General features: G+C 39.7%; 1 protein-coding gene across 1 annotated transcript in view; it reads right to left on the minus strand.

Moving 5' to 3' along the window:
- Nucleotides 1-1515: 1515 nt before the first annotated feature.
- LOC148035487 (coiled-coil domain-containing protein SCD2-like) overlaps nt 1516-22615 on the minus strand; it is a 99436-nt gene continuing 78336 nt past the window's right edge. Inside the window, exons 12-17 of the mRNA XM_087677450.1 lie at nt 3613-3740; nt 3418-3493; nt 2981-3031; nt 2842-2882; nt 2615-2741; nt 1516-1873 (exon numbers count right to left, since the gene is read on the minus strand). Coding sequence (XP_087533576.1) covers nt 1740-1873; nt 2615-2741; nt 2842-2882; nt 2981-3031; nt 3418-3493; nt 3613-3740 — 557 coding nt within the window. The 3' untranslated portion in view covers nt 1516-1739. The remainder of the gene's footprint in view (nt 1874-2614; nt 2742-2841; nt 2883-2980; nt 3032-3417; nt 3494-3612; nt 3741-22615) is intronic.

Raw genomic sequence — 22615 nt, forward strand, 5'->3', positions numbered from 1 at the left:
CATCATGTCCTTTTAGTATTTGTTTAAAATCATACTAAGATCAATAAAATGACATTTTGCCAATCATTTTGTTTTCCCCACCTACATTTGTGGCATCTCAAGTGGAACAGAAAGATTTCAATTTTGTTTATCATCAAAGGGATGATCTCAATGCAAAATAAGCCCCATAAAAAGGCATTCCCATTAAGCCAATTACGTGTGTACCGGCGGAGACTTGTGACATATCCAGATGAAACCCCGTATCGATCATACATACTACAAAGTTCCATTACACCAGACCACAAGCTGTCATCCCAATTGTTATCGGTTTTTTTCTCCTTGGAATGAAATAATATTGCATTGGAGGGAAACATAAACGGAGCAAACCAGTCAGTCTATGCACTAGTAGCTTTAAAACAAGTTCACATGTCAAGCATTATTATAAAGAGCCACCATTTCTATTTTCGCAAGCTTGGTAAGCTCTTTTTTCAATTAATGTGGCAAGTAATCTACCATTAGCTGTCTACTGTGTAGAGTTTATCAACCATATCAAGGAGTTCGACTCAAGTGATGAAAAACCTTGAATGATGAACAAAGTTGACCTAAGAGTTGAGGATTGTGAGAAAGGATTGGAAGAGAAATCTGCAGGCTTTGTTAGTGTGGCTTTATAAACAACAGGACGCACATGATTTTGCTTGTATCAATGACCACTGTATTGATGCCTCAAGGTCAGCAAACATCCTTTTAAAATGTGTCTCGAAGCTGCAGTTTGCTTGATTGTCCAATGACCATCATGTGTCTACCACAGCCTGTATGGTTTACTGCTTGCAAATCCGATAATTTTTTATGAATTAGTAGACTGTTCATTGTCCCTATGTAGTATACGTCAGGGTGACACCAATCCTTAGATACTCTCTCCTTAGATACTCTCTGTGGTAGTGTTCTCTGCTGGCTGATTTCTCACAGAAACCCTGCATCTAGCTTGAGCACCTTTGAGAGCTAGATTTGCTTTTTCCACGTATCCTTTGTGATTTCAATTTTCGGGTTCGGTCAATGTGTAAGTATCATCTAACAGGTATAAGGTTAAAAAGCAGTGACACTGAAGGTGGTCTGATTTCCAGCACCCATAAATGTCCAGAATGCCCATAAGAAAGATCCTCCTAAACGTATAGCATGAGAGCCAAAACTATGAAGCAGCTGTTGCTTCAGATTATGTAGTATGGTTGTTGGACCTCTCCACTTGCTAAGATGATTGATTTTGTAACTCACAACAATATGCCATAGTATGAGAAATTGTTGCAAAGTTGAGATTTCAGCCTCAGACATTTAGTGCCACAACAGAGAGTTTTCGTGAAAGATCCAAGGTTATAAGTTCATGCTTACAGACACTACAGAAAACCACCATAACAAGGTATGCATCCCCAGAAAAATATATTTATAACTTATGTCAAAATTCTGTTAGTCTATAACAATTGCTAAAGCATTGAGCTACAGTAGTATGGTAGAGGTCTAAGCTTATCTGCTAACCTATAGCAGTGGAAAAAATAAAAACTTTAATTCTCTTGCAAGTTCCCAAGTCCATGGATGCACATCCCTCACACAAGTTATTCAACAATACAAACTGCATTTCTTTGGACTACAATAATGAATGGACGATCCACATTGGACTAAAATCCAACAAAGATCAATGCTTGGAAAAATATATATACGGTACTCATTTTACAAGTGGAAACTCCACCTTTCGCCACAACTACATGAACTTAGGATGATGGTCCATGTGCATCTGCAACCACTGTAGCAGTTACATTACTTGCTTCTTGCATCTCCTTTCGACAAGCCTCCCACAATTGATTTTCAATCCCTAACCTCCTGAGCTCAAGCAATCCTCGATCCACTGTTGTCAAAGCAGAGAAATAAGAAACAGGAGCAGCTTACAACAGCTTTTTGGCCTAAAAAAGTTACCAATCTGCAAATGTGACGTGTGGTTGAATCTATCTCTTTGTTGTTGTTTACAGCATGCTTTAAGCCAAAACCAGATCTAATCTTTCCTTATGAAAAAATATATTTTTTCGAAGTTCACTTCTCAACTAAAACCAGAAAGCTTTTTAATGCTGTTAGACACATCTGGCTGAAACTTGAAACCAAAAGTTTGCAAGTTAGAGCTTTGAGATAAGTGCAAATTTTCTCAAGGCCCTTTATTCTGTAGTCCAAAATCTGTTTATCTAATATCCACACAATTCACTGACATCTTTAGAAAGTATTCCGATTGAGGATGTGCTGTAGGATGATTTACATTAGCAGAAAGTCTTGGTCTATATTCTTGGTTGGAAGAGTGGTGCTGCCTAGCAACAAATACCACTTAAAATCTAGTTCTAACTTCTGCTTCATCTTACTCTCAGAAAACAAGGATTGCATCACTATATTACATACATTTCTGCTAGTTATGACATTACACTTCTAGCTTCTACTGATTTTGGACATCAAATCATGGCAACATGCACTGTTTGGAATACAAAGATGGTTTCAAAATTTCCGTAGTAACATTTCAAAATTTCACTAGTTTGATGTGTAGTGACATGTACTGATGATTCATGACAGGTTACAGAACAATGATTCAGGAATAGAGCTTGCTAACCATCAACAACATCCTGGAAGGTAGGGCTCTGACTGCTTCGACTGATCCAGTGATGTAACCGCTCATCTGCAATGTCTTCCTCAACCCCACTATTTTTTGCTCGCCGCCAGAAGTAAACAAGCCAGGCCTGAAATTTTAAAAGACAGACAATTTTCCCATAAAGACCACAGCAGTGCATATAGACAAATTTGACTCGAGGTTTGCAGGCCATAGTGCTAAGAGTTTACCTGTTTAAACTGTACATCTTCAACCTCTTCTCGACTGAGTTCTGTGGAGAGATCCATACACAAGGTCAAATATACGCACAGAATCACATTCTTTTTTTGAACATTGCAAAAGTGTTGTTCATAAATCAGACTGACATACCAAAAGAGTCTAGAAGTCTGGAAGTGTCCATGCCTTTCAGCGATGCAGAATCTGAGACACACCACAAGCACATGCACTCTATTTACAACTCTCCTTATAGAGGAGGAAGTTATATTTAACTTCTGCAGTATTCTAGATATCCAATGCTCAGCTGGCATATTTTTATTCCTACAATTGATACACACGTGCATTTCGCAATATTAAGTATCACTTCCCTGAGGGGACATCAGCCTGACAGTTTTGGCTTACAGTATTCTGCAGTCAAGAAACTGCCACCCACATTTAAAGACAAACTACTTCTAGACTAAGTGAGATACTTTCAAAACAATATTTATAATCATCAAAAGCAAAAACTTCTGCTATTGCAGTAGGGTGAGAACAAGAAGAAACATCTTAAATCATGGGATCCAAAAAAATATGTAATATTCAAATGCCACCTGCATACACATGACCAACTCGCACAGGACCTGGTCGTTTCTGCTGAACCATGGCAACCATGATGGCATCTTCAACCTTCAAAGGAGACACCGATAATTAGTACAATCTAAAAGTTGTATTCAAAATTGATAGCGGAAAATTTTACTACAATAGAAACCAAACAAGAACAACGCATGCATCATAGGCCTTCTGACCTTCAAGGATGCTAACTCACGGAGACCTTTTTCCACAGAGAGCATGCTTTCAATATTTCCTTCAGCAGTAATGTCTGTCAAATCTCTGATCGACTTTATCCTTCTCTCTGACTTAGCTCCAAGAGTACCTGCAGATCAAGTAGCTGTTCTTAAAAGGAGTTATACAAAAAAGCAAATAAACTACAATCAGATCTTTTTTGGCTGAGGTTTTGATTTTACTGCTTTGATAGATCTTGATTTACAGAATTAGTGATGCCAGAAAAGTTTTAGATTTCTTCAACTAACAGCATGGTGTTCTTTTTAGCTGTTATGGAGCTCTTCCTGAGGATCTTATGCATGCATACGAAGATCAAGAATTGAATCATCCCTTGGATTTAAATTACTCAAGGAAAACTTATATTGGCACATGAATCATTTTGTCTTGAAGATAGCAAGATGCGCAAACTTGCTTGCTCCTGGACCCACTCTTGCTTGTTCCTGGAATCAGGATTTTATTGTATTCCTTCTCAAATTCAAGAAGGCATATGACCATGTGGATTGGGAGTTCTTGGAGGGCATGATGCTGAGGATGGGATTCTGGAAACAAGGAGTCACAGGAGAAGCAGTTCTTTATTCCTCAACACATCAGATCGCGATCCATGGGGCCAGTGGAGAAAGATTCAACATCCAAAGATCCGTGAGACAAGGTTGTCCATTAGCCCCCTTCTTATTCTTATTTGTAATAGAAGCCATGACCTCCTCCTTGAGAGAAGGAAGTTCATGGGTATCATAGGTATCAAGTTATCCATCCTTGAGTTCAAGAAGCTTCTTAATGTGGAGTTTTCTAACACCATAGCAATTTATCTAGACAAGAATAAAAATTACTGTAGCAGCCAGGGAGATAGTGTACAGAGCAGCACGTGCCTTAATCTAGTTGGCACAAGTCATATGGATTCAGGGTATGGGACACTAGTCAATCAAAATGAAGACCGCACAAGGATTTAACTTGGCTTCCCCATGGGATCATAATTGCTTGGAGTTTCAAAAATTGCAAAACAGAAACACGTTTTGGAGTTGCGAAACAGAGTTTTGGCCCGAGGCCGAAATGGCGAAATGGATTTTACATCTATTTCTAGGAATATTTTAATATAAGACATGTATAAATGGGTAATACCATTTATAAGTTGAACATTACACCAAACCACTTAAATTCCTTAACAATATAGAATATACATGTAGCTTTAGAAGAGATTTAACAAGTATACATGATTCTACCAAAGATTTAATATAGTAAGATTGTAAAATCATAATCCATGAGTTTAAATAACTTTCAAGATCAAGATTTAGAAGTTAGAACTTAGAACCTAATATAAAAGACTGGAGTATGTGCAATAACATGGATTGGTTTGTGAAACCAATTCCATCTCCTGTTCCACACTACACGAATGTCTTGCACCCTATGGCATTTATGAAAGCTAACCCACATATTGATACAAATTATGAATCACAATAGATTATAGATATGATTAAAAAAGAGAATACACTTACTTATCTTGAGAGAAGAAGATGCTTCTATCTAGTGTCTCCACAATCTTATCCATATACTCGTATAAGAGACCTAGAGTGCTACCCTCCATGCAATGATCCTCAATACTCTGTAAATGGGAGTTAGATATTTCATCAATGCAACTGCATCTTGGTAATAAGCCTCATCCATGACATTTCTGATAAATGTGAAAGCCATCGGTTGATACCTCTCATCCCATGCAGCCCACTCCATAGAGAATACCATGCTCACATGAGGCCCTAATGGACTCTAACAAGTCTCTCCACAACAATAAACATGTAAACAAAATGAGTGGCCAATGGCTTCAAAAGATCCAAATCATTGTTTGCCCTAAATATAATGTGCACTTTAGGCCTCCTTGTGACAAAGTTTACCATGCTTCGACCTCTCTTGAAGAGGTCATGTATCCATCCAACCTTTTCCAAATCCTAGATGACTAGATCCAAAAAATGTGACACGCATGGAGTCTAGATGATCTTAGAGAACTCTCTCTCTAACAGAGTACCCATAGCCACAAAGTTACTACCATTGTCAGTGATAACATGCACTACATTTTCTACATCAATCTCCAAGATGGCAGCCTTGATATGCCTATAGATGTAATCACCTGTAATCATTGTCCTTGTTGCCGATGCTTCTAAGGCACACAAGAACATTGTTCCTTTGCAAGAGGACACCAAGATGCTATACACATTCCTCCTCCTCACATATCTCCATCCATTGCATAAGATAGTGTAGCCATATTTTTGCCAAGTCGTCTTCAAATGCTGCATCTCTAGCTCTATAGTTTGTCTCTCTCCAATAAGCTCATGTACACAAAGCCTAGTTGGGACCCTCCCAATTACATCCAATCTGACTAATGGCCTTGATGGTCCTTTTCCACCTCTTTATGCGTGCAACATGAAAATGGATGGTGCATTGTATAAATAATCTCATAACCTCACAAGTAGCCTCTGTCTTTGCTTGCCTTTGAAGGGCTGCTGTAATATTTGCCCTTTCCAATGATCCCCTTGCTGCCCCACTCTACGTGCACTTGTTGATGAGATACTACCACCCTGCGCACCCCTAGGATGTGGCAAAGGGATCCGTGAAGCAACTAGACCCTCAACACATGCACCTATACTTGCCTGAGCCGCCTTTGTATCTACATCCATAGAGATGTTGGCACTAATAGAAGCACTGCCATCTATGCATACTCTACCCCTCTTCGGGGCACAGCCACCTATGGTTGACGGTGGAACCATAAAACATGCACTTTGTCATGGAGTATCATCCTCATTTGCCACACTGACCACAAGGCGTTGGTGCCTCCAATGCTCTAAACTAGCAAACACATCATCAGGCACATCAAGGCAATTATCAATACCCTTATCACTAATAGGAGCAAAATGATCCTTCCCTCGTGTAACACTCCCCTTGTGTATGACATGGCAATAGTTGCATTCCCAGTGCTTCGAGCCACCGCTAGCTCCATAGTTGCTGATGATGCACGTGTGGCTTCAAAATGTATCCTTCACCATGGTTGTTCCTTGCTGGAAATAGAGGAAACCAGCAGCAAAGCTAGGGAAACCAGCTTGAACCAGTGTGGACAGCAAAGGACGAAGAGAGGAGAGGGATCGCTTGCTAGAAACACTAAAAAACAGCTCCAAAACTGAGGGAGAAGTGCTACAAATAGTGTGGAAAGGAAAGGAAAAGTATTGAGCAGCTAAGCAATGAGGGATATAGGGTTTCAAGGCTATAGACAACAGTAGATGTGAAAGGGGAGAAGCAAGCAGCACGTAGGGAAAGTGATCAGCTGAGAAAGATGGTGGAGAGAAGCAAGGCAAAATGAGCAGCCCGTCACGAAACTAGGGAGTTTACCCTACTTGTTTGAAATGGCTGTCCCGAAACGCGTTTTGGACCAAAACGTTTCGGGGCCGAATTGTTTCTATTTCAAGCAACCCAAAACAGCATTTCAAGCAACTATGCATGGGAGGACAATGGGATATCTTGGATGCCATGTGGGGATTGACATTACCTCAGAGCAACAGTTGGCACCTCTTCTTCTAAGCATTAGACAAAAGCTCCTTTACTAGAGCTAGGTGAGGCTTTCATCAGCAAGGAGAGTCATGGTTGCCAATCAAATTCGTCGTGCATCCATGCGGTACAATACTTCCTATTCAGCATTCTCCAGGTCATGCATTGGCGAGGTGAAGCACATCATCAAGAAATTTATTCAGCATCCTCCAGGTCATGCATTGGCAAGGTGAAGCACATCATCAAGAAATTTATTCAGCCAAGAGGAGATGGCAACCTTACTAGAGCGAAGGTGGCCTAGAATTTCATCATACAACTCAACTGTAGAGGAGGCTCGGGGATCATAGAACCAGATAGCCAGAGCAAAGCCTTATTGGCTAAGCTCAATTGTCAAGGGGTGTTCTTCCAAGCAAGAAGCCTTGGGATAAACTTTTGATAGGAAGACTTCAATCTATCACACCCACAATGGCAGCCCAACATTGAATGGATTTTTCAGAAAATTAGGACCAGAAACTTAAGAAGGAGCTTTGAGGTCATATTTGCAACTAGTATTATCAAATCACGGAGATCTATTTCATTTAGCACATCAGCTGCCACCGACCTAGCTATCCTAGGGAAGGTACTCTATACCAATCATTGCATCAATGGGAGACTAGTTCACATTTCGAGAGCTAGCCCAAGACATTCAAAGGAAAAGAATACAAGGACTTAGGGGAGCTAGAGCTATGATCAAGCATGTGACAAAGGAGTACCTTCTATTGGTGGATGGATAGAGACACTCCTCAAATATGTGTTGGTCTTTCTTCAAAGGACACATCATTCTAGCAATCATTGTGACTAGCAGAGACGAGGCATTCACTTTTATGGTTGAGGACAATGGCCGTCTAAGCAATAGGACTTGAACTAGAAAGACTTTACAAGATGCTCTAGACAAAGGATCAAAGTAGTGGCACTCTACGAGAGGAAGTGGTAAATTGACCTACACCCAACCACCTATCTATTAGATGGATGGAGATATTGGGCTTATCAAAGGTCTCTCTAGACATTACAATGAGATCCGTGAGAGAGGGTGTGGACAAATCCATCTCTTGATAGGCCATGTGACCTAACCTTCATCAACTACACTATTAGTGAAACCAACTTTCCTTCTCAAATGGGATAGTAGATGACCTGATTTAACACTTATTATAACAAGTAAATAATTCAAAAATCTGAAAAATAATCTTTACCACTATAATCTTGGACAATCAACACCCGATTGACCCCAAAACTGGCAACCCTTGTGGTATTTCTTTAACTTGAATTCCTATGAATCTATTGTACACTAAGATGTAGATTGATCTCTCTATAAATTTCGAATACTTTGGGTTGTCACCAATGACCAGTAGAATCATGATCCAATTTTCCCCTTGATTCTAACATAATTCATCCAAAAATTGAATCAAGATCATTTGCATGTGAGTCATTGATGACCAACAAATCAATGCAAATAAAGGCACCGAAACGTGCTCAACATGGAATGCAACTCAATTTTTATAATATCAAGAAAAAAAAAAGGAAGAGGCTTGTCGGGTGATTTGAGGAGGTGGGAGGTTGAGGTGGTTACACCCTCTCTCTTCCTTTATCTTCTTCTCTCACACTTCATTTCTCCCTCTTCCATTTTGGCACAACTCTCATCTTTCTTGTTCTTGCTCTTTTCTCTTGTGCTTCATTGTAAAATCTAATGGAGAGTAAGGAAGAGGAAGAGGGTGAGGATGGTTTGAATCTATCAATCTCTTGTGTGCCTCTTTCTTGTGTGTTTTGAGGTTATGGTTTCTTGGTGAAGAAGAAGGTTTCTTACAGGTTTTGGTGGCCAACAAGCATACTTGCAGCCTCTCTTGTCCGGTTCATGGTTCTCTTTGTGCCGTGGCAGTATGCTCTTCAGTCATGAAGTGACAGGTGCGCAATGGAGATGGGATGGTCAACAATCGTAATGGTTGAGAGAGAGAGAGAGAGAGAGAGAGAGAGAGAGAGAGCAACAGTAGAGAGTAGAGAGTGTGAGATGCATGATGTGTGGGTACAATAAGTTGTACATCTTTTAGGTTTTTGTGATAGATACATATAAAGTACGAGTGCTCACACCCGAACATGTATAAAAGGCATGGTATCTTTTTATTCCCAACAACTTCCCACCTAATGGCAACATGCCTTAAGGTTGAAGAAAAGAATCAGCTAAGTCTAAGTATGTACAAAGCTGAAATACATATACTATTTAACTCCCATTGTCTATCAACAATGAGCAAACTGCTCTGTTGGAAGACCCTTCATGAAAAGATCTACAAGGTTATCATCTGTATATACCTTGACAAGCTTAATGATCTTGTTGTCAAGTACATACCTGATAAAGTGATACTTCACATGTATAAGCTTTATCTTTGCGTGAAATACGAGGTTCCGTGCTAGCATGATAGCACTCTGACTATCACAATGGAGGACAAGGGTCTCGGTAATGCCAAGCTCTCCTACCATACGTAAAAGCCATAAAGCCTCCTTGCATGCCCCAATGGCAACCACATACTCTGCCTCTGTAGTAGACAATGCAGCACACTTTGTAGCCTAGAGATTCAAAAAATGGCTCCCCTTGTGAAGGTGAATACATACCCTCAAGTAGACTTTCTGTAATTAGCATGACCAATATAGTTTGTATCCATAAAGCCAACAACAAATACCTTCTGCTTTCCAAAGCAGATAAACAAGTTTTTTTTTCCCTTAAGATATCTCTTGATACCTTTCACTCCTTCCCAATGCTTTTACCAGGATGTACCATGTACCTACTAACCACACCCACCGCAAATGCTATGTCAAAACATGTAGCAACCATAGTATACATCAAGCTACCCACAGCTGAAGCATACGAAATCTTGGCCATTTCATCCTTTTCATCATTAGATGTAGGGCTGTCCTCTGCACTCAGATTCACATATGGAGGCAATGGTATGCCAATTGCTTTCCCCCCCTCCATATTAAAACACTACCAAATCTTGAATACATACTCTTGCTGTGAAAATAAAGAAGACCTTTTGATCTATTCCCGAGTATACGCATGCCAAGAATGTGATTTGCATTGCCAAGATCCTTCATATCAAAACTGTAGTGTAGGTTTTGCTTCAATGTGTCCAAAGCATAAACATCCCTACCACCAATCAACATGTCATCCACATGAAAAACCAACATAATAAGACTGTCATCTGTTGCCTTCTTGGTATACAAGCAGTGATTCACTCGACTCCTTTTGAATCCTTGAGATTGTATGAATATATCAAACTTATGATAATATTCATGCGCTGCTTATTTCAGCCCATACAAGCTTTTATTGAGTTTACATACCATCTTTTCCTGCTTGGCCACAAAACCTTCTGGCTATTGCATATATCCTCATGCAGATCACCATGTAAGAGAGCAATCTTTACATCCATCTGTATGAGTTTCATATTCTTACATGCAACCTAGTCCAATATGGTTTGCAAAGTAGTCATCTTGACTACAAGAGAAAATATCTCGTCAAAATCAATTCCATGTTCTTGCTTATACCCTTTTGCAACAAGTCGTGCTTTGTACTTTCGTGAGGAACCAAAAGTGATCTTCATCTTGTCAACCCATTTGCATGATAGGACTTTCTACCCCTTGGGCAAATGCACCAAATCCCAAGTACCATTTCTCTTTAGAGATTCCATCTCTGACAACATAGCTTTATGCCATTTCTTGTTGTCCTCTCTGTTCATTGCTTCCTTGAAGCATGACGGTTCACCAAAATCTGCCAACATGACATAATCAACAACATAATTTGCACTAGGAACAAGCCTATCTGGCTATTTGGTATTTCTAGTCAACGTACAAACCCAATGATCAGTGTTTATTGGCTGATCAGCCTGTAAACCTGCATTAACAGCTTGCTATCCAAATGATTCCACATGTTGTCCTGCCTATTCTAGTTGTTCTAATGGCACCTTTTCTTGCGGAAACTGTGGTATATCATGGGCAACTTCTTGCTAGTCAATTTCAGCATCATTCCCTACATTTATAGGGTCATTTACAACAGGTATTCGTTGTTGTATAGTGAGCACTCTTTGTTGTCCTACGGTATCTCTTCTCGAAACACAACCCTTCTGACTTTCTCAATCTTTTCAAGTTGTTTATGCATGAGATCGTCTCGAAAGATAAAGTTATTGCTACATACAATTTTCCTTTTCTCAGGATCCCATAATCTATATCCCATATTTCACCCTCGTTACAATATCCTAGGAAAATGCATTTACAAGACTTTGGCTTCAATCTGATGTGTTTTTCTTTGTGTATATGCACAAAAGCCTCGCAACCAAACACTCTCAAGTGTGCATACAAAGATGGCTTACCCGACCACACTTCTTGAGGGACTCTCCCCCCCCAAAGACCTATTTGGTGACCAATTTATCAAGTGTAGGATTGTCATAACAGCCTTTGCCCAAAATTCATGAAGTAATGCGACATAAGACAGCATAGTACGGACCTTCTCCTAACTAGTCCACTGTCTTATTCATATGCTCTACAACCCGTTTCCAGGCGGATTATAAGAGACGATGAGCTCCTTTTTTATCCCTTTGCTATCACAAAAGGCCTAAAAGATTCTTGATACATATTCCCCACCATTGTTAGAGTGAAGACACTTTAATATCTTGTTGGTCATATTTTCAACAAGTGCCAATAATTTCTTAACTTATTTAATGCCTCGTCTTTACAATGGATCAAATAAACCCATACTTTGTGTGTGGTATCATCAACAGATGTGATAAAATATTTCTTTCCTCCTAAAGACAACTTGAACATCTCACATACATCTGAATGTACCAACTCTAAGGGTGAAGATTTTAATGAGAGAGACTTTTTATGTGATATTTGAGCATGTTTACCAAATATGCAATCTTCACAATGAACAAAATCAATATACCTCAAACACGACAAATAACCCAAACAAGAAAGCACTTTCATTCCATTTTGACTTATGTGCCCCAACAAGGTATGCCACAAAGATACACTTGGATGCTCGATTATGGCGACAACATGATCACGCACACTACGTAAATGTAATGGATACATAGTGTCACTCTTAGAGCCTTTAGCAACAATCCTAGATCCCTTATATATCCTCCATTTGCCATCCCCAAAAGTGCTACCAAGGGTGAAATAGCAAATACTAACATTGTGTGCCGGAAAAATACATCTATTGATAGCCTGCAATGTCACATGCATAACCATCCCCCAAGTGGATAACACCATGTTTACCACCACTATAGTCGGAAAACCACTCTCAGTGTGGTGTCACATGAAATGAAACACTTGAATCAAGAATCCAAGTATGCATGTCATCATCACGATCTACAAACAATGACTATGCACTAAAAGCAAAAGTAAAGAGTACACATTGCCTAAGGGCAAGAAAGCTATTGGTTGTAAGTGGGTTTACAAAATCAAGCATAATACAAATGGTTCTGTTAGTAGGTATAAGGCTAGGCTGGTTGCAAAAGGCTATGCTCAAACATATGGCATAGATTATAAAGAGACATTCAATCCAATTGCTAGGATAGCAACTGTTAGATGCGTGATTGCTTTGGCCGCATCCAAAGATTGAAATTTGCAACAAATGGATGTCAAGAATACATTCTTACATGGTGAATTGCAAAAATAGGTGTATATAGAGCAGCTTCTGATGCAACCATCTCCTTATCCATTGTTGCATCCCAATGAGCATGACCAACAATATCCTCAAAGCAAGTAAACTCAACATCCTCAACCATAATTGCTTAACATCCTCAACCACCTTTACTATATAAGCATAATGGTGAGCTGTGTAACCTTCAAAACTGAATCTTTTAACAAGGTATCTGACCTTGCTAGACCTATGTACCATTGGATCACTTAGTGGAGCCTTTAGATTACTATGTGCTCTCTGTATACCTAGTGTCTTGATTTAAGGAATACCAAGCTCATCATCAAAACTATTTGAACCACCAGAATCTCCATCAATCCCAAATGACTAGTAGATACATCATTATCATCCAACACTTTCTTCTTTCCTTTGTCTTTAACTACAACACTCTTAGATGCATGTGAAGATGTAGGGCTACTCCTCAGTCTCCCAGACCAAGGGCTAATTATAGATGTACTACCAGATGATGTTTCCGGTCCACTAAGGCTCTGTGATTCTTGATTTTCTTTCTACACATAACTATCATCATCATCATCATCATCATCTAATGCATCACTACTAGATACATACTAACTGCTCATCTCATCAAAAATAACATTCCTGCTCACTCTGAACTCACTTGTGACAAGATTATAACAACGATCCTCTTTCTACTCTAAAGAGTATCCAATAAAAATACATTTTTCAGCCTTTGAGTCAAGATTCTTTCATATCTCATTTGGCACATGAATATATGTAATAGCCAAATACTCTCAAGTATGACACATCACGCTTATTGCCTATAAAACATTCTTCAAGGGTCATCCCATGAACTATAGCTATGGGAGTTCTGCTCATAAAATAAACAGCAATATAAACAACTTCAAACAAGTATTTTGGCATATTCTTTTCAACCATCACTGCCCGTACAACTTTTGCAATATGCCTATTTTCCCTTTCTGCAACCCCATTTTGTGATGGGCTATACCTGTAAGTAAACTCTCTTTATTCCATGAGACCTCGAAAAGTCACTAAACTCATTAGAGAAGTACTCTCCCCCTCCATCTGATCTCAAGCACTTAACTTTCAAGTCTATTTCTGTTTCAACAACAGCCTTGAAATTTTTGAAGTGCTCAAATACATCACTCTTTTCCTTCATGAAATATATCCATAACTTTCTCCAACAATCATCAATAAACGTCACAAAACTCTCTCAACAATGTGAAGAATATCATCTCGAGGTATGACCACAATGACCAAGACTCACATCTATACAAAAAGACTTTCGTAGGCAAAGCAATTAAATAGCTTTGCCCTCCTCAATGGTCGCAAGTGGCTCCTAGTCCATACATGCCCTGAACTTCAACACCATACACTTTCATATGTTATTGCACATCATAAAGTTACTATGTGACAGCAGTGGCTTGGATTCAAAATGCTGACTTGCTTTCAGCCCACTCGCTCTAACACAGTGGATTATGTACTAGGTTCCATTGAGACAATGCAACTAATTAGATCCTTCACCATCGCCCCTTGCCCGATCAAAGCAGATCATACCTACATGTCTCTCACCATATCTGCCTCTCCATGCCCACAAGTATCAACTATCGTCTCCACCTAGCCCACCACTCTCTATTTTACGCACGAGCTAGCTAGCACATACAGACATCATGTCTATGATAGGCTCACACAGTTTAAGCATACTGCCTCCCTAAGCACACTCGCCTCTCAACTTACCTCCATCATACACTCAACTACTCTCCAAAACTTCTCACATTCCACACATACTAGCAGACTAACAAAAGCTGAGACCATTCCCTAAAACACACAGCATGATGATGAGTGCAGTGAGCGATATATACACCTTGAAATCTAGAGACTGAGACGGAGACCCAAAGGCAAATGAGGACCGACCCTTGCTCTGTCGTAAGCAAAGCACATATGAGGAGGCACAGTATTGGGATCTATACCATTTATTTATGAGCTGAGACGTAGCCACAACATGGCATAGACTGCAAGAACTATACTGCCCCATACCCATCAATGACCCAAAGACATATAATCCCTACGCAAAGGGACTATATGATATACCAAAACCTCACCCCACCACATCCACCTTCACACATAATATGGTGAGGAGAGCAATAGTATGTCTGCAACATGGACAATTGATGGATACAGAGATATACAAGGTCAATACTTCATTTATACAGTGGACATTTTGGCTCCTCTCCTATCTTTTATGTTCAATAGAGTTCTAGTGGAAGGCTTCCCGAATGATTGGACCATACATACATCCCTATCCATAAGTCTAGCAATTCCCTAGATCCAAATAATTACAGTACTATCATGGTGGGCCACACATTGGCTAAGATATATGGAGCAATGATAGAGGCGGAGCTCAGAGCATAAACAAAGAAAGGGAGAATGAGAGCTCAGTAGCACACAACACAGAAGAATATGATGAGCTAGTGAAAGAGATCCAAAGCTAGTGCAAGAGGATGAATGAGGAAAGAAAAGCTACGCTCGCTAAGCTAGAAGCAAAAAAGGAGGCTTTTGCAACCTTTCGACTAGGAAAAACAAGGCAAATGATGATATACACCAAAGAGATGACAGCTCTAAAGGAGGCCTTGAAGGCAAGACAGGGAGAAGAAAATCTGAAAGATCTATACGAAGAGAAAAGGGAAAGTTGTATGGCTTTAGAGCAATCATGTGCCTTAAACTCCAAGAAAAATAAATGTCTAGAGTTAGAAAATAAGGAGTTGAAGAGACAGAGAGAGGAGTTGAAACATGAAGTGCATGTTAACCTTGAGGGGCATGATTGAGGAAGAAGAGACTCTATTGCTACTCTCTAGATTTTCGCAAAGCCTTTGATACAATTCCACAAGATAGACTACTACACAAGCTACAGACATTGGGGATCCCATGGAACATGATTTGGGGCATCTATCACTGTATGGGAGGGTGGTAGGCCAAATGAGATACTTAGGAGGACTTTCAGACATGGTCTCTAGCATCATTGGAGTGAAACAATGATGTCCCCTAGCCCATACACTATTTGGACTTTACATCGATGAGATAGAAGACCACATCGCATGAGGAGAAGGTGCTCGGATAGAGATAGGAAGTATATCGATCTCTATGATGCTTTATGCTCACAATATTATTCTAGTCTTTCAGACATGTGAGGATCTACAACACATCTCCATGCCCTTCATGACTTTTGCACATAGCGTGGATTGACGGTTAATCATGGGAAAACCAAGTTTCTGATCTTCCACACATCAGCACTAGTGACGAGATAAGTTTTCACACCTTGAGCAGGATAGGGGGGTTCTCAACTCATATGTCTACTTATGGGTCACATTCACTACATCTCCCAAGTGATTCACCATGGCACAAGCCTCTAGACAACTAGCTCATGCAGAACATGAGACTTCATGATATGCACAGGTTGAGTAGTGCCTCTCATGATGCGAGATTGACATGGACAACCTCTTCCCCTTTTAGTATGACCCTGACTCCCCCTTCATACACCTCTTCCACATTGAGAGAAATTTGGTCATGCGACCAACTGCACATACAATATGCATGGATTTTACCTTGGCAGTCCCTTTCACGAAGATGTACTACTACACAGACCACTTCATGAGAACTACAGCCAATGATTGCATTGAGAGACCTAGACACCCAGATGTATGCATGGCACATGAGACGCGAGTAGCCATTGGCTAGCTCAAGGTATCCTCTCATCAGCACATGACAGAGCTAAGGAATCGGTCAATATGCTACCCCCGTTCTATTTCATTAGGGATGTATAACATACTACACTTACCAATCTTGACTAGGTGGAACTAGATATCTTATGATAAATTCAGCTACACGACTAGACATGTCCTACTTGATCCTCCTATCGTATTCCTACATGAGCATTATTCCGTCTTGTGCATCAACTTAGCTTCTTTTCACAATATATCACTGATCATCTTTCAATGTCACACTTTGATGTCTAGTGATGATCAACACTATACATGGTTTTGCCTCATAGGCTGATTTTGGCCTCAAAAGATGTTACTATCTCCCTCTCTCCCTCCATCTCTCTTTGGGAGGAACAACAAGCAGGTGTGGCAAGTATTCTAGGAGCCCCAAGCCCATACATTGATTACTTCTCCACATTCATGGCATACATATGCCACTTCACTATATCATGTATCCAAAAAGCTCCCTTTGCCTCCACCATCAAAGAAAAGACCCACATCATCCATCTTCTTCAATACAAAGAGGGTTCGTGACACCATTGGCAAACTTCAAAACAGCCGAGGCCACGACCATGATAAATAAGTAGCAAAGCCCCTATCAAATACCAAAGATATACTCATGCCCCTTCTAGCCCACCTGTTCAACACAATCCTATATAAAGACTTCCTTGCCTGTTGGTCAAGTAATACTATAGTGTCAATCCCAAAAGCTGGAGACCCCATGGTTCCTATAAACTACCGAACAATCATGGTTGGCCACATACTAGCCAATCTTTCCGAATCTATACTGGAACATCAACTAAGCAAATGGATAAAGAAGCACCAATATCAAGTAGATGGATAAATAACACCTGAGAAAGGATACCCAATAGTCATGGTTGGGCACATCCTAGCCCAGCTTTCTAGATCTATATTAGAGCATGAGTTGAGAAAAAGAGCAAAGAACCACCGATATCAAGCAGGTGGGCAAGCAAGGCTCGGGAGAGGATACTCCACACTTGATCATATCCTCACACTCTGAGCTATCATTGAGCAGATTAGGGCACTAAGAGGGTGGATATGCCGCTACTTTGTGGATTTCTATAAGGCCTTTGACACGTATCCCATGCCAAGCTCATGCAAAGACTACGAGAGCTGGAGGTTCTTACTAAGATGAGATGGGGGGTACTTCTCACAAGGGGGTAAATTTTTATTGCTTTGCTTAGCATTTGATTAAAAATTAATCAAAAGTGCTAATGTGACTTATACATTGTGGAACCTAGGATCTCAAGATATCAATTGGTACCAAAGGCAAAAGTTGTAATAAGTTATACCTAGCAAGTACTAGGCGGTATCCAGTGTCAGATTTTGGTCTAGACCAGTTTATTGGCCACTAATGTCGGTAGTGACATAGAGACTAGGCATTAATTAATTAATTAATACCGCTCTAAAGGCTAATAATTGCTCACACATTCTTAGACCACAAATTGGCCTAGCCAATTTAATTATTGGCTGATGAAATTATTTTTTTAAGCATTAGAATACTTACTAAGTAAATTTTCAGAATTAATATTCTGAAAATTAATTTAATAAGCTGAAGAATGTTGAAAAATGGGATTAGAAAGCTGCCACTTAGTAAAACTTGGACATGCAAGTGGAAAAAATGTTTTTAGGGACTCATGCAAGTCTATTCTAGCCATTGTGGAAGAGGAGGTTGTTAGAGAGTAAGGAGAGACTGCTAATGTGACTTACAACCACAAGGATCGGTCCTGTAGCATGTGTCACCAATTTGGAGCCCTTCAGGAGCAAGTGAGAGCAACCCAAGATTCTTTTGGTACAAATGACAGCATATAAGAGAGGGCAACAGTCTTTCTAGTGGCCCTAAGCTGTAAATGACAGCTTCCCTGGTTGTTTAAGCAAGGTAACAATAGCTTTTCAATACTTCTCATGATGAAACTCTAAAATTTGTCTCTTTATAGCATTCTCTCTCATCCCCCAGCCATCTCTCAAGTTATCTCAGCATTTTCCACTGGCTTGAGCCATCAAAGAAAGGGATTTCGATCAATCTCTAATGTAAACCCTAATTTACAGCAAAAATTAGGGTTTTCACAACCGCCTCGAGACACGAGCTCAAAATTAAGGGCCTAGGACTTCAATTCCAATAGCTAAAATTGAGGAATTTTAGGGAGATTCAAGAGGCCAAACAATCAATATTAGATTTGGGGCTAAATTGGTCTTTCAAGGAGCAAGATGAAGGCCAATTCTCAAGCAGACGAAGAGGAAAATTAGTTTGGGGGCTTGCTAGTTAGTTTTGACAACAAGCTACACTTGGATTAGTGTAGGAGGTCAAAGAATGTACTCCATCCATTTGCAAAAAAAGTTAAAGAAATACCGCAAGGGGTGCCAATCTTGGAACCAACAAGCTGTCCAATGTCTAAGATTGTATGGTAAAGTGTGCATTTCAATTTTGTGAATTTGTTAATTGCTGTAAGTAAGTGCTTAATTAGGTTATTCACCACCCTACTAAAGAAGGAAGGCTGGATTCATGGTTCCATTGCCGAGATACCATCAATTTCCTAGAATGGGTGGGCCCGAGGTACTTGATTGAAGGTCAAAAGTTCTACTCTAGTACTGAAAATGTATTCAGTTGAGCATTACAGCAAGAATGTCTTCAAATAGTGAGATGGGATCAAGCAAGGATGATGCCGCTCAATCTGAATATTCACAAGCTGTTGGGGAAATGCAATGCCTGATCTTGGACAAGGTACAGACCATGGGCACCAAGCTGAGAATGAGGGAATTGAACAAGAGGTGGGTCCTTCTATGTCTCTTGAAGCTGATGACCAGCAAGAGAAAGAGAAATTTCATGAGCAATGTAAAGTTTAGCTAAGGACCAGCTAAAATGTTGATGCAATCGGCAAATGATGCTTACTTCATATGCTTTTTGGAGCCCTTAGAGGAGGGCAACAAAGCAAGAAGAGGAAATCATCTTCGAGAGCTTTAGGAAAGCAAGATGCACCAAAGGAAGAGCCAATACAGCAACATGATGTTCTAAATGTGGGTAGTGAGCATAAGCAAATGATGCTTGTGGGCCAATTGATGCATATGCAAGGCCGACTTGAAAGTGCCAATCCAATGCTTTTTGGACAGCAAGGCATGCATGCAATTATGGGGCAACTTGGTTACTTTGATGGTGACACTAGTTTCCATGCTATGGTGGGTCACGAACCGCATACCAGGATGTATAACACAACTCCTTATGGTATGTAGCAACCAATGTGTGGTGTACAAGGCCAAATGTATCCCGGTATGGCTAGTAATATGCATAACCCCATGTATAACAATGTTGGCATGATATTGGGACACAAAATGGCAAGTTTGGAGATGCATATATACATCTCACTGTGTTTGAAACTCATGGTATTAATGTTGGTCATGCAAATGCTTCGTATAGTGTTGGTTATGAGGAAAAATGCAAATACTAATGAATGCAATGTATGGGAAAATGAATCTTGGTATAGGTGGTAGTATGCAAATTCCTATGCACAGTCACATTGCAATGGTCCAAAGTACACAAACAAGAATGTTTCCTTATATATTTGGTAGTGCTAGCATGTCAAGTATAGATGAGTGGCTAGTCAACCGGATACAATGTTGCATATTAGTTAAGTTGGAATTGCAACAATGTGAAAGTAAAAACCATTGCAATGCTTAAGGGGGAAGAAAGGCCTACAAACTAGTGGAGGTTTGAGGCAAGTAAAGATAGAGGCAAAGTTTCCATATGCTTCTTGGTGAAGCTTTAGCATTGTTTCACCAATAGATGCAAAGTGGCTGGAAGAGGACTTGGCAGACTATCCTCAATTGTTGCAACTTTATCGAGATGCCTTTCACATAGAGCCGACTTTAGTTCACTCTCAGTCAATAGATTCAGCAGAGCACGGGTCTGAAGCATTGCCTGATGCTCAAGGGGAAGGTAGCACCTCCACTCCGCCAGTTATAAACAACTTTCGTATATAGTGGATCTGGGATGTATTCAACATGTATCCAAGGTACAGTCCTCACAATATGTTTGCCATGATGTCATTACTCAGTGTACTAGTCACCGTGAGATATATCCAAATGAGTATGAGTTTCACGGTTCACCGGGGCACTGAAACTATACTTTTGTATCAATTCATGATAAGTTCGGCATGAGTTTTTGCCTCAGTTTTGAGACAAGAATTCAAATCAATGTTTTATCAGTTTGAAAACCGCTTATGGTCACTTTTGGGATCAATTTTTTTGCATCAATTGCTGATCAATTTTTGCAATTGGTTTGTGATCAATTTGAGGTCACATTTGCAGCAGTTTATGATCAGTTCTCAGATCAGAAAATGATCAGTTTATGATCAGATTATGCTCAGTTTTCAATGGTTTACAACTGGTTCCATGAATAGCAACATGTAAGTAAATGCCATTGAGAGTTTCATCATGGTTTATGCTGAAAAGTTATTTTACTATGGTTTTGAAGTCAAAACAATTGAGAAACATGAGTTATAAATGTATCCAATGGGTTTCTAGCAACAATTTGGGACTATATTTCAATTTTACATTATGAATATGCTGGCTGGAAATTTTGAGCGGGTTTGGGGCATATGGCATGGCTGAACAATAGTGGCCAAATTTGTGATTGTGATGCCTTATGGAAATTCCAGTGCAATATGCTTTTGCTCTGGCACAATGTAGTCCAATCGAGGACGATTGCAAAGATTTCAAGGGGGTGGTCTATCACAAGGATGTGAAATTTTATTGTTGTGGTTAGCATTTGATTAAAAGTTAATCAAATGTGCTAATGTGACTTGCACATGTGAGATGAAAGTCAATTATTACACAATGTGGGACCTAGGACACCAAGATATCAACTGGTGCCAAAGGTAAAAGTTGTAATAAGTTATGCCTGGCAAATACTAGGTGATACTCGATGTTAGATTTTGGTCTCAACCAATTTATTGGCCACTAATGTCAATTGTGACATTAAAGACTAGGCATTAATTAATTAATTAATGCCGGTCTAAAGGCTAATAACTACTCGCATATTCTTAGAAGACAAATTGGCCTCGCCAATTAAATTATTGGCTAATGAAATTGATTTTTTAAGCACTAAAATAATTATTGAATACATTTTCAAAATTAATATTCTAAAAATTAATTTAATAAGTTAGATAATGTTAAAGAATGGGATTAAAAAGTTGCCACTTAGCAAAACTTGCCAAGGCAACTGAAAAAAACGTTTTTAGGGGCTGGTGGAAGTCTATTCTAGCCATTGTGGGAGAGAATGAGACTATTAGAGAGCAAGGAGAGGCTACTAATGTGATTTGTAGCCACCAGGGATCAATCCTAAACCATGTGACAGCAGTTTGGAGCCCTCTAGGAGCAGGCAACAACAATCCAAGGTCCTCCTACTGCAGATGACAGCATACAAGAGGGAGCAATAGTCTTTCTAATGGTCCTAAGCTGTAAATAACAGCTTCCATGGCTGTTTGAGTAGGATAACAGTAGCTTTTCAGCGTTTCTCACGATGAAACTCTAAAATTTGTCTCTCTACAGCATTCTCTCTCATCCCCCAGCCATCTCTCAAGTTATCTCAGCATTTTCCACCAGCTTGAGCCATCAAAGAAAGAGATTTCAATCAATCTCTGCTGTAAACCCTAATTTACAGCAAAAATTAGGATTTTCACAACTGCCTTGAGATGCGTGTTCAAAATTAAGAGCCTATGACTTCAATTCCAACAGCTAAAATTGAGAAATTTTAGGAAGATTCAAAAGGCCAACCAGCCAATATTAGATTTGGGGCTAAATTCGTCTTTCAATGAGCAAGGTGAAGGCCAATTCCCAAGCAAACCAAGGGAAAATTTAGTTTGGAGGCTTGCTAGTTAGTTTTGACAGCAAAAAGCACTTGGATCAGCAGACGAGGTCAAAGAATCTCAGTTGTACTCCATCCATTTGCAAAAAAGGTTAAAGAAA

Source organism: Lygodium microphyllum, chromosome 5 (assembly GCF_053477565.2).
Source record: "Lygodium microphyllum isolate KBCC chromosome 5, Lygodium_microphyllum_v1.1.10, whole genome shotgun sequence".
In the NCBI taxonomy this organism is placed as follows: Eukaryota; Viridiplantae; Streptophyta; class Polypodiopsida; order Schizaeales; family Lygodiaceae; genus Lygodium; species Lygodium microphyllum.